The sequence below is a fragment of the Spermophilus citellus genome, assembly GCF_964194105.1.
Source record: "Spermophilus citellus genome assembly, chromosome: 14".
In the NCBI taxonomy this organism is placed as follows: domain Eukaryota; kingdom Metazoa; phylum Chordata; class Mammalia; order Rodentia; family Sciuridae; genus Spermophilus; species Spermophilus citellus.
The window spans coordinates 34074808-34088131 of record NC_138194.1 but is presented as its reverse complement, the minus strand read 5'-3'; the positions used below and the strand labels follow the sequence as shown (position 1 = coordinate 34088131).

The following is a 13324-nucleotide window of genomic DNA, read 5'->3' as shown; positions in this document are numbered from 1 at the left end:
AGTAAAAAACATATTCTTGATAAATAAAATCAAACTTAATATGAACAGTAATTTATAAGTGAAAATGAATCATTTTTTTCCTTTTTCCATGTAAACCCACTAAGTAGAATTGAAAAACACTGGTAAAATATTTCTTCAACACATAACTTTACACAAAGCTGGCAATTACTTGAGCCTGTTGGGATATAACATCCTTGCAGCATTGTCTGTCTCTCCTTGACACAGTAGAATATTCATTATGACCTTATGTAACTAGATATTTGACTCTGGTTAGTAATTATTATTTCTCTTCTCTCTGCAGTCAGACTGCCAAAAGCAGAAACAAAATGCTGAACATAGTGTGTTCCCCATCCCTGCCCTTTTTCTCATTACTTCTTGTTAAGGCATTCATTTATATATTCATTTACACATTGATTTTTTTTTGAGAGAGAGGGGGGGGGAGGGAGGGAAGGAGGGAGGGGAGAAAGAATTTTAATATTTATTTTTTAGTTTTCGGCGGATACAACATCTTTGTATGTGGTGCTGAGGATCGAACCTGGGCCGCACGCATGCCAGGCGAGCGCGCTACTGCTTGAGCCGCATCCCCAGCCCCACACATTGATTTTTTTAATTGCTTTTATTTTTTAAATATATGACAGCAGAATGCATCACAATTCTTATTACACATATAGAACACAATTTTTCATATCTCTGTTTGAATATAAACTATGTTCATACCAATTCATATCTTCATACATGCACTTTGGATAATGATGTCCATCATATTCCACCATCATTGCTAACCCCCTGTCCTCTCCCTTCCCCTCCCACCCCTCTGCCCTATCTAGAGTTCATCCATTCCTCCCATGCTCCCCTCTCCCTATCCCACTATGAGTCAATCATCTTATATCAGAGAAAACATTTGCCATTTGTTTTTTTGGGATTGGCTAACTTCACTTATTCTCTAATGCCATCTATTTACCTGCAAATGCTGTGATTTTATTCTCTTTTATTGCTGAGTAATAGTCCATTGTGTATATATGCCACATTTTTTTAATCCATTCATCTACTGAAGGGCATCTAGGTTGGTTCCACAGTTTAGCTATTGTGAATCGTGCTGCTATAAACATTGATGTGGCTATGTCCCTGTAGTGTGCTGTTTTTAAGTCCTTTGGGTATAGACCCAGGAGAGGGATAGCTGGATCACATGGTGGTCCATTCCAAGTTTTCCAAGGAATCTCCTTACTGCTTTCCACATTGGCTGCACCAATTTGCAGTCCCACCAGCAGTGTATGAATGTACCTTTTTCCCCACATCCTCACCAACACTTATTGTTTTTCTTCATAATAGCTGCTATTCTGACTGGAGTGAGATGGTATCTTAGAGTAGTTTTGATTTGCATTTCTCTAATTGTTAGAAATGATGAACATTTTTTCATATATTTGTTGATTGATTGAATATCCTCTTCTGAGAAGTGTCTGTTCATGTCCTTGGCCCATTTATTGATTGGGTTATTTGTTTTTATGATGTTTACCTTTTTGAGTTCTTTATATACCCTAGAGATTAGTGCTCTATCTAATGTGTGGGGGATAAAGTTTTGTTCCCAAGATGTAGGCTCTCTATTCACCTCACAGATTGTTTCTTTTGCTGAGAAGAGACTTTTTAGTTTGAGTCCATCCCATTTATCGACTCTTGATTTTAATTCTTGTGCCAAAGGAGTCTTATTAAGGAAGTTGGGGTCTAATCCCACATGATGAAGATTAGGGTCTACTTTTTCTTCTATTAGACGGAGAGTCTCTGGTTTAATTCCTAGGTCCTTGATCCACTTTGAGTTGAGTTTTGTGCATGGTGAGAGATAGGGGTTTAATTTCATTTTATTGCATATAGATTTCCAGTTTTCCCAGAATTATTTGTTGAAGATGCTATCTTTTCTCCAATGCATGTTTTTGGCACCTTTGTCTAATATAATTGTAATTTTGTGGGTCAGTCTCTATGTCCTCTATTCTGTACCATTGGTCTACCAGTCTGTTTTCGTGCCAAAACCATGCTGTTTTTGTTACTATTGCTCTGTAATACAGTTTAAGGTCTGGTATAGTGATGCCACCTGCTTTACTCTTCCTGCTAAGGATTGCTTTAGCTATTCTGGGTGTCTTATTTTTCCAGATGAATTTCATGATTGCTTTTTCTATTTCTCTGAGGAATGCCATTGGGATTTTGATCGGAATCTCATTAAATCTGTATAGTGCTTTTGGAAGTATAGTCATTTTGATAGTTTGTGTATCCAAGAGCAAGGTAGATCTTTCTGTCTTCTAAGGTTTTCTTTTATTTCTTTCTTTAGGGTTGTGTAGTTTTCATTGTATAGATCTTTCACCTCTTTTGTTGATTCCCAATTATTTTATTTTTTTGGAAGCTATTGAGAATGGTGTAGTTTTCCTCATTTCCCTTTCTGAGGATTTGTCACTGATATACAGAAATGCCTTTGATTTATGGGTGTTGATTTTATAACCTGCTACTTTGCTGAATTCACTTACTAGTTCTAGAAGTTTTCTGGTGGAGCTTTTTGGGTCTTCCAGGTATAGAATCATATCATCAGCAAATAGTGCCAATTTAAGTTATTCTTTTTCCATGTGTATCCCTTTAATTTGCTTCATCTGTCTAATTGCTCTGGCCAGTGTTTCAAGAACTATGTTAAATAGAAGTGGTGATAGAAGGCATCCCTGTCTTGTTCCAGTTTTTAGAGGGAGTGCCTTCAATTTTTCTCCATTAGAATGATGTTGGTCTGGGGCTTACCATAGAATAGCCTTTATGATGTTGAGATACATTCTTGTTATCCCTAGTTTTTCTAGTGTTTTGAACATGAAGGGGTGCTGTATTTTGTCAAATGCTTTTTCTGTGTCTATTGAGATGATGATATGATTCTTATCTTTGAGTCTATTGATGTAATGAATTACATTTATTGATTTCCGTATGTTGAACCAACCTTGTATCCCTGGGATGAATCCCACTTGATCATGCTGCATGATCTTTGTTTTTGTATTTGATTTGCCAGAATTTTATTGAGAATTTTTGCATCTATATTCATTAAAGATTTTGGTCTAAAGTTTTCTTTCTTTGATGTGTCTTTGCCTGGTTTTGGAATCAGGGTGATATTGGCCTCATAGAATGAGTTTGTCAGTGCTGTCTCTTTTTCTATTTACTGAAATAAATTGAAGAGTATTGGTATTGATTCTTCTTTAAAGGTTTTGTAGAACTTAGCTGTGTATCTGTCCGGTCCTGGGCTTTTCTTGGTTTGTAGGCTTCTGATGGCATCTTCTATTTCATCACTTGATATTGGTCTGTTTAAATTGTGTATATCTTCCTTATTCAATCTGGACAAGTCATATGACTTAAGAAATTTGTCATTTCCTTCAATCTTTTATTTTATTGGAGTATAAGTTTTCAAAATAATTTCTAATTATCCTTTGTATTTCTGTAGTGTCTGTTGTGATATTACCTTTTTCATCACATATGCTGGTAATTTGAGTTCTCTTTCTCCTCCTTAGCGTAGCTAAGTGTCAATTTTATTTATTTTTTCAAAGAACCAACTTTTAGTTTTGTTAATTTTTCAATTGTTTCTTTTATTTGATTTCATTGACTTCAGCTGTAATTTTAATTATTTCTTGCCTTCTACTGCTTTTTGTTGTTGATTTGTTCTTCTTTTTCTAGGGCTTTGAGATGTAAAGTGAGGTCATTTATTTGTTGACTTTTTCTTCTTTTAAGGAATGTACTCCATGCAATGAACTTTGCTCTTAGTGTCCCAGAAATTTAGATATATTGTGTCTGTGTTCTCATTTATGTCTAAGAATCTTTTAATCTCCTCTTTGATGTCTTCTGCAACCCATTGTTCATTCAGTAGCATATTGTTTAGTCTCCAGGTGTTGGAATAATTTTTATTTTGACATTGATTTCCAATTTCATTCAATTATGATCTGATAAAATGCATGGTAGATCTCTACTTTTTTGTATTTGCTAAGAGTTGCTTTGTGGCATAGTATATGGTATATTTTAGAAAAGGATCCATGTGTTACTGAGAAGTATATCTGCTTGATGCAGGTTGAAATATTCTATATATGTCAGTTTAGTCTAAGTTATTGATTGTATTATTGAATTCTATAGTTTCTTTATTCAACTTTTGTTTCAAAGATCTATCCAGTGGTGAGAGAGGAGTGTTAAAGTCACCGGAGATTATTGTGTTCTGATCAATTTGACTCTTGAACTTGAGAAGAATTTGTTTGAACATAGCTGAACCATTGTTTGGGGCATATATATTTTTGATTGTTATGTCTTGTTGGTGTATGGTTCCCTTGAGCAGTATGTAATGTCATTCTTTATCCCTTTTGATTAACTTTGGCTTGAAGTCTACTTTATTTGATATGAGGATGGAAACCCCTGCTTGCTTCCACAGTCCATGTGAGTGGTATGATTTTTTCCCAACCTTTCACCTTCAATCTGTGTATGTCTTTTCCTATCAGATGAGTCTCCTGGAGTCAGCATGTTGTTGGGTCTTTTTTTTTTTTTTTTGAATCCAATTTTCTAGCCTATGTCTTTTGATTGGTGAGTTTAAGTCATTAACATTCAGGGTTACTATTGAGACATGATTTGTATTCCCAGCCATATTTGTTTTTTTTTTGTTTTTTTTTTTTGTTATTTGCTTGACTTGATTTTCTTCTTTGATTAGTTTTTCTTTAGGGTACTACCTCCCTCTGCTGGTGGACTGAAAAGACATTGATTTGATAAACATTTCTTGGGCACAAATTGTGTGCCTGGCATTATAATATTGAGTAAAGCATGGGCCTTACCTTTGTGAATCTTAGTTTAATGTCACGTGATACTCCATTCTGAATGTGAGACTCAAAATGTCTTCTCTCCTCAGGCTTAACTTCTGTATTTTAAAAAAGGTTTAGATTCCTTTGTGAGGAAAGAGTTTTTTTCTAACATGATATAAAATCACAAGCATATAAAATGCTTTAGATTCTTATAAGATTCTTTAGATTCTTGAAGAGTTGGGAGCATGGAATCCTCTATTAAACTTATCACCAAGGAGTTAAACAGGCCAGAAGTATTTATCCAGAGAATTCTAGAGTGCTTATAGTAGGGAGTAGAATTGTGTATTCAGTAAAATTTAATAGACATCCATTTATGCTTATACTACTTTGACCTTCCCCAACCCAAGTTTTTCAGTGATGTAATAAAGCAGTGATATGACACATGCTTGATTATTTAGCTGCATTATGAGAATAAGGCACAAAAATGGTGATTTTTGTAGGAGTTTATAAATTGCAATCATTTATTTCATCTATAGTGTTTGTAGTACTATAAATTTTTTATTATGTTAAGAAATGATAATTTTTTTTATTATTTTATTGTTGGTTGTTCAAAACATTACATAGTTCTTAATATACCATATTTCACAGATTGATTCAAGTGGGTTATGAACTCCCATTTTTACCCCGTATACAGATTGCTGTGTCACATCAGTTACATTTCCATTGATTTACAAATTGCCTTTCTAGTGACTGATGTATTCTGCTGTCTATCCCATTCTCCACTGTCCCCTCACCCCTCCCCTCCCCTCCCCTCCCCTTCTCTCTCTCCATCCCCTCTACTATAAATCATTTTTTCCACTTATATAATTTTTCTCCTACTCCTCCTTTCCTCTTATATGTAATTGTGTATAACCCTGAGGCTCACCTTCCAATTCCATGCAATTTCCCTTAACTCTCACTTTCCCTCCCGCCTATCATCCCTGTTTAATGTTATTCTTCTTCTCCAGCTCTTCGTCTCTACCCTGTCCTTGGTTACTCCCCTTATATCAAAGAAGACATTTGACATTTGTTTTTTAAGGATTGGCTAGCTTCACTTAGCATAATCTGCTCTAATGCCATCCATTTCCCTCCAAATTCTATGATTTTGTCATTTCTTATTGCAGAGTAATACTCCATTGTGTATAAATGCCACATTTTTTTAATCCATTCATCTATTGAAGGGCTTCTAGGTTGGTTCCACAATCTTGCTATCGTGAATTGTGCTGCTATGAACATCGATATAGCAGTGTCCCTGTAGCATGCTCTTGTTAGGTCTTTAGGGAATAGACCGAGAAGGGGAATAGCTGGGTCAAATGGTGGTTCCATTCCCAGCTTTCCAAGAAATCTCCATACTGCTTTCCAAATTGGCTGCACCATTTTTAAATACTATAATAGTATATTTATATAGGAGTGCTAATAACGGGGTAGAAGCTTTAGAAATCTGAATATTCGGGGCTGGGGATGTGGCTCAAGCGGTAACGCGCTCGCCTGGCATGCACAGGGCGCTGGGTTCGATCCTCAGCACCACATAAAAATAAAATAAAGATGTTGTGCCCACTGAAAACTGAAAAATAAATATTAAAAAATTCTCTCTCTCTTTTCTCTCTTTCTCTTAAAAAAAAAAAGAAATCTGAATACTCATTTTATATCTGTGGTTCTTGACATAGTATTTTACTATTCACTATTTGAAAAACGTGTTTTTTTTAACATCTCTATTGAGATATAATTCACATATCATAAAGTTTACCATAAAGTATACAAACAGGTGGTTTTTAGTATATTTACAAGTTGTACATTAATCACCATTGTCATTATCCCAACATGTAATTTAATTTTTGAATTTTATGAAGAGGAACTCTACTCAAAATGAAGGTTTTTTTCAAAAATTAACATCTAGTTTTTAAGAATACATATATTTTTATTTGTAGATTGACTCAATACCTTTATTTTACTTGTTTATTTTTTATTTGGTGCCGGGGATTGAACATAGTGCTATAGGCAAGCACTCTACCATTGAGCTACAACCCCGCCCCAACATCCATTTTTTTAATCATCCCATTTCTTTTTGATGATTTGAAGATTATTAAAATGGTAAATTTCATATTATGTAATTTTTACCACAATAAAAAATTATGTGAAGTCAGAACTTCAGAATTTTATTTGAAACTTCATCCTAAGCAATACCTACCTGGTCCTAGTAATTTTTTTCTCAGAAAACAAGTTATAACAAAGATATTCTTGTTTGCTAAACAAATTATTTATCTTCCTAGACTGAGAAACAGACACATTAAAATTGTTGTAGGTATTTTTCCTATAAAAGTTAAAGTAAAATTGAGTGAAGAGGTGAAGGTAATTAGTTTTTCTTTGTTTTAATTTTGCTGTCCTTGAAAAAGCAAGATGCTTAACTATGCAGGACCATTTGTCTGAACAGGAAAAGTAAATATAACACACATACATAAATATATATGCAGTAATGTAAAAGTATTTTTTTTGTAGATGCATAGAAAAATCTCTAAAAGAAGAACAGAAGAAACATAACATTGGTTTTTGAGGGCAAATGAAGGTCCGTAGGAATGATATTTTTCATCATGTTTATGTATTACCCATTGAAACATTTTATGTAAACTTTTCCTGATCCTATTCTCAGCATCAACGTAACTATGTTCTTTCTTACTTAGCTTTGATACATGAGGTAAACATTATTGAATATGTCTAAAAATGAACTATATTGCGTAATAAATTGTTTTCTTTCTAGGAATTGATTATGGATTAAGTTTACCACTTGGGGAAGACTATGAACGGAAGAAACATAAATTAAAAGAAGAACTGCGGCAAGATTATAGACGCTATCTTACTCAGGTAATGAGTTTCATTAATGAATTGGATCTTATTCTTCAGAATTTGTCTTTTAAATTTTGTTTTTGTATAGTTTAGTTATGTGCATTGTTTTTCAGTGGTCTCGAGTAAGGTAATATAGTTAAAGTTGTGGGAGATGACTTTGGTAGAAAAATGATGCTTAGCACTCATGCCATGGAATAATATAGGCTTTTCCTAAGGGGTATAGCTCATTGGGAAAGTTTGTGCTTAGCATGTGTGAGTTCCTGTGTTTGATCCCCAGCACCTGGGGTTGGGGAAGCAGTAAGCATCAGACTCTGAACCTTTGGAGTAGTTCAGTGGGTTCTAATTTTATAAAATTGTTAGACTTTGGTTGGTCATGTTTTCTGTAAAGTAAGCAGTGTTTAAAGGAGCCTAATTATGCTTTCCCAAGCCTTTACTTCCCCCTAACTATGTATTAAAATTATATGTGGAATTCTAGTTGCTAATTATTTTTCTTTCTTTTTTTTAAAAAAATATTTTGTTTTATGGGCTGGGGATGTGGCTCAAGCAGTAGCACGCTCGCCTCCCATGCGTGCGGCCCGGGTTCGATTCTCAGCACCACATACAAACGAAGATGTTGTGTCCGCCGAAAACTAAAAATAAATATATAAATAAATATTTTTTAAAAAATATTTGTTTTAGTTGTAGCTGGACACAATACCTTTATTTTATTTTTATGTGATGCTTGGCACCCCGCACTTGCTAAGCAAGCGCTCTACTGCTGAGCCACAATCCCGGCCCTGCTAATTATTTTTCTATTAGCTAAGTTTATGACATTTTTTTTTTTTTTTGGATGCTGGGGATTGAACTCAGGGACACTCAACCACTGAGCCACACATCCCCAGCCCTGTTTTGTATTTTATTTAGAGTCAGGGTCTCACTGAGTTGCTAAGTACCTTGCTTTTGCTGAGGCTCGTTTTGAACTTGCGATTCTCCTGTCTCAGCCCCCCAAGCTACTGGGATTATGGTGTTCACCACTGCACCTGGCAAGCTTATAACATTTGATTTAACCTACTTATTAACTGCTAAAATCCATGCTTTTTTTTTGTTTTCTGAAGTCAGTGAAGAGACACTGATATATTTAAATTGGTTAAGAATAGGATCATTCTGAAAGCCTGCGTGTATAGCTCAGTGGTAGAGCACTTGCCTAGCACATGTGAAGCACTGGGTTAGATCCTCAGTATTTGCTAAATGAATTTAATGATTCATTTAGCAAAAATCTTATTTTAGGTCTATTTTTAAAATTATTAAATTTTCATTGTTTTAGAATGCAATTTACTTTTTAGTTTATAAAAATATTTTAAACGATCATGATGTTTCTTGTCATCATATATTATTTGGTTTTTCCACTGCTTTATAATGTTTGCTTCAAATGTACTAGTGGTCTCTTATTTATTATAATTTGCATATGGAGAGAATGGACTTTGAATACAATTTATCAATGGTTTGTTTCTCTTGACTTTAGGGAATTACACAAGCAAAAAGAAAGGTAGGGTTACCTGCAAAATATTTTCTTTTAGTTTTGTGTTTTTAAAGATATAGTAGCTTGTAATCATCTGCATTGATATGATTCAAACCAATTAGAGAAACAGCTTCATTTGTCATTTCAAGTCTTTTGAATGGTACCATTTTGTATCTTTGGTTTTAGCTTTGCAAAATGACAGTCTACATATCAAAATTTCTCATTAATGTAATCATTAGTTTTGATTCATGCTTGGCATTTGTTTTATTTTCTTATGCTTCCTTTATAATATTCTGCAGCTATTGAAAGTTCATTTGTTTTCAGCATGTTACTTTTTGTTGACTAAATTATGATAATTATGGTAAGATTAATAGAATAGTCAAGATATTTGAAAATGTTTTGAACTTTGTATTATCAGGATTTGAATTGCTTGATATTTTTGTGCCAAAAACTGGATTGCATTTGTAAATTTATATTGGAGAACAAAGAGAAGCAGTTTTATTGTTTTTCAAAACTATTTTTAAAGAGAATCTCACACATTTGTTTACCACTCAGCTAACATTTTTAAATTGTTGATTATGAAGATGTCGTCAAGGGGTTTTAAATCTAAAAGGGAAGAACATTCATAAAATTCAGAAAGTGATAACTACAACAAGAAAAGGAAAGACCTCATAGTGGGAGATGTTATTTTGTAAGGCATTACAGGGTAGATTGAATTTGGACAATCAAAAGAGAGAATCAAGGAGAGAAAGCTTTTTTGACATTAAATATAGAAGGAAGAAGGACTTGAGGATAAACTTAGGTTTGTATGATTGAGACATACTAGATTTACTAGTTTGAATGGATCAGAGCATGATTCTTTTTCAGGGTAGAAAGAAATAATGATATAGATAGGATCAGATTGGAAGGCAGTAGATTTTTAACTTACATGTGGTAGGAAGTAGCCTGTGAAAAGTATGATAACTGTGTTGTAGGATAGTTAGTTCTCTGTGTTAAAGACTCTCATTACTTAAATTACTACTCTATAGCTTCTTTTTTTTGGGGGGGGGGGTGGTAACAGGAATAGGAGCAATCAACTCCTGAGCCACATCCCCAGCCCTATTTTGTATTTTCTTTAGAGACAGGGTCTCACTGAGTTGCTTAGCACCTCCCTTTTGCTGAGGCTGGCTTTGAATTCGCAATCCTCCTGCCTCAGCCTGGGATTATAGGTGTGTGCCATTGTGCCTGGCTGTATAGCTTTTTTATTTTTATTTTTTGGAGTTCTTCCTCCAGATAGTCATTTATTTAATAACATCAGAGGCAATAACACGATGCTAAAAATAAACATGCATTGATTACCCAATACATACTTACAAAAACCTTCTGTCCATTATAAATGGTGAATGCAAATAGACCATTCATCCACCCTTAGTGCATTATTATTTTCACAAGTAAAATAGGAAAGGAAAATAGTGAATTTAATGCTATTTAGCACCTTTAGTAAAGTCAAAAGACTCAACATCATATACATATATCTGTGTAGCTTTTTAACTTGATCACGTTGCACTAATTCTCAGTCCATTCTCTATGCTACTTCAAGAATGATCTTTTTTTAAATTTTTTTGTAGTTTAGATGGACATAATGCTTTTATTTTATTTATGTTTCACATGGTACTGAGGATTTAACCCAGTGCTTCACATGTGCTAGGCAAGTGCTCTACCACTGTATACACACAGCCTTTCAGAACGATCCTATTCTTAACTGATTTAAATATATCAGTGTCTCTTCACTGACTTCAGAAAAAAAACCCATCAAATTCCTTAGCATGATGCATCTCTTTCAGGTCCCAGCCTGTCCAAAAGGGACCTCATTTCTATTCTTCTCATTCTCATTTCCTAGATCGCTGTGCTATATGTGGCTTTAAAAAATTAAAAATAATTTTTTTTTTTGGTTACAGCAAGTGTGACCATTTAGTGTATTGATGCCTCCCAAATTCCCAAATGTATCAGAATTTGGACACATAGTAGGCACTCACTGTTTACCGAATGAACGAGGAATGACTAAAATTCAGCCTTTTGGAAAACTATGTTGTCCTTATTTATTTATTTTTCATTTTATTGAAAATTACAAACATTCTAGACTTGTGTTGAAAGGTTGAGAATAAGGAATTGCCCAGTGAAGGAGTGAGGTTTTTTTTTTCTTTTGTAATAGGAATTGAACCCAGGGGTGCTTTTCAATGAGCTACATCCCCAGTCCTTTTTATTTTTTTTTATCTTGAGATAGGGTTTTGCTAAGTTTCTGAGTGTCTGCCTAAATTGCTGAGGCTGGCCTTGACCTTGCAATCCTCCTGCCCCATGATCCTCCTACCTCACAATCTTCTTTTCTTGCTGACCTCCTGCCTCAGCCTCTGAAGTTTCTGGGATTATAGGCCTGGCTCAGGAGTGAGGATTTATATCTGTCTTTCCAGCCTGAGAATTTAGAACATGTTGTTTTTGTTTTTGTGCATTTATGAATGATTAGGTTTATAGTGTTTTGGTATATAGGAGGTAAACTGACTTAAGGGTCTGCTTGGGTGTCTTGTTTCCTTTGACAAAAAAGTTTTGTACAGTCCACATTCAAGTGAACTTTTATAGCACTGCACATTTGTGAATTCATATCTAATGAAATTTTATTAATCACTTTGTTTTACTAACACTCTTTTCCCATAATGTTTTGAATATAATGCTATTGTATCCATGCATATTGTAATTATTTAAATATCTGTTTTCCAGTTAACTATAAAATCTCTTGAGTAGAGAGAACATAGAATTAACAAAGTACATTTTGTACATTTTGTCTAACATAGTACCTGGAAAGCATTAGTTGGTAGATATTAATTAAAGAATAAATAAAAGCAGGCATGCTAATAAGCCTTGATTGATTTAATCTTCATAACCTGGTGATGTAGAGGATATTATCCCCATTTTACCTATGAAGAAACTGAGGAGTTAAGTAACTTATTTCACCTGGAATACCAAATAGAAGTACCAGTAAGTTGGGGATTGTGTACAGTTTTTACTATTGCTTGTATTTGCTTTATAATGTTCACAGAGATTTTTACATTTTGTAGCCTGCTGGATACTTACACCAGCTTTGGTAGATAGGCAGGGCAGGTGCCATTCTCATTTATAGAAGAAATCTGTCAGAGAAGTTAGCTGACTTGCTCAGTGTTACACAGCTAATAAGTGTTGAGGCTAGTTGTAGAGTCTAGGTCTTTTGCCACCCAGTCTAATGCTCTACTACACTACCTCACTTAATGCTTAATGAACATGAATGTAGGGACACATAAAGAAACAGCATACATAGTTTTTATGTTTTGTCGATTGAGTAGAGCTTTTTTTTTTATCAGTTTGAGGAACATAGGAAAATAAAACCATTGTGAACATGCATTAGGATATTTGTGAGGAAGTTTAAAACTTGCCTTAAGTACAAAAGAACAGTAGAGCACTGAGAATGAAGAATATACGCTTAGAATAATATAAATTGCAAAAATCTTTTTAATGGTTTTAACCCTTACTAATCAATAGTTATAAGTGTAAATGAAAATTAAGTGCAGATTCTATTTTTTAGGGATTTGTGATTGGAAGAAAATTCTCTTTTTTTCCAATAACTTTTGGTATGGACTCTATAGATTGTAGTTTCTGTTTTCATCTCCATTTCATTCTTTTGCTCTGCATAATGTGAGAGTTTAGAATGTAGAATATAAAGACTTTTATAACATATAAAAAGGCAATTGGGTAATATATTTTTTTAATGTGTATATATACAGAAAAATTTTCTATCTACGGGTGAAACAGATCCATCTACTCTGGGAGTTTCTCTTCCTATTGGTGAGAGGTTATCTGCTAAGGTAGGTGGGTAGGAGTAGTTACTATGGGTAGCAATTTTTTGAGGCATCAGAATCATGAGACGACACACTCCCAAGTTTCGTGCAAACAGATGATCACATATTTTTTTCAAATTTGAGTGTATTTCTTTAAAAAAAATATGAAGTCTCTAGTTGTGCTGTTTAAAAAAGTGTTTTGATCATTACATTTATAACCATATAATGTGATACATTTCTTTAATATGTTGATTTTTTTCTTATTTGATTATACTTAATCGAATATTCAGAATTTATTTATTTTTTATTGGTTTCTAATC

General features: G+C 34.0%; 1 protein-coding gene across 13 annotated transcripts in view; it reads left to right on the top strand.

Annotated features, from left to right (window-relative positions):
• CSPP1 (centrosome and spindle pole associated protein 1) overlaps positions 1–13324 on the top strand; it is a 152768-nt gene that overhangs the window by 46349 nt on the left and 93095 nt on the right. For 8 of the 13 annotated variants that reach the window (XM_081266447.1, XM_081266454.1, XM_081266442.1 and 5 more), the window contains 3 exons: positions 7579–7682; positions 9166–9189; positions 12951–13031. In XM_081266447.1, coding sequence (XP_081122573.1) covers positions 7579–7682; positions 9166–9189; positions 12951–13031 — 209 coding nt within the window. The remainder of the gene's footprint in view (positions 1–7578; positions 7683–9165; positions 9190–12950; positions 13032–13324) is intronic. The other 5 variants (XM_081266444.1, XM_081266445.1, XM_081266453.1 and 2 more) reach the window with 2 other exon arrangements.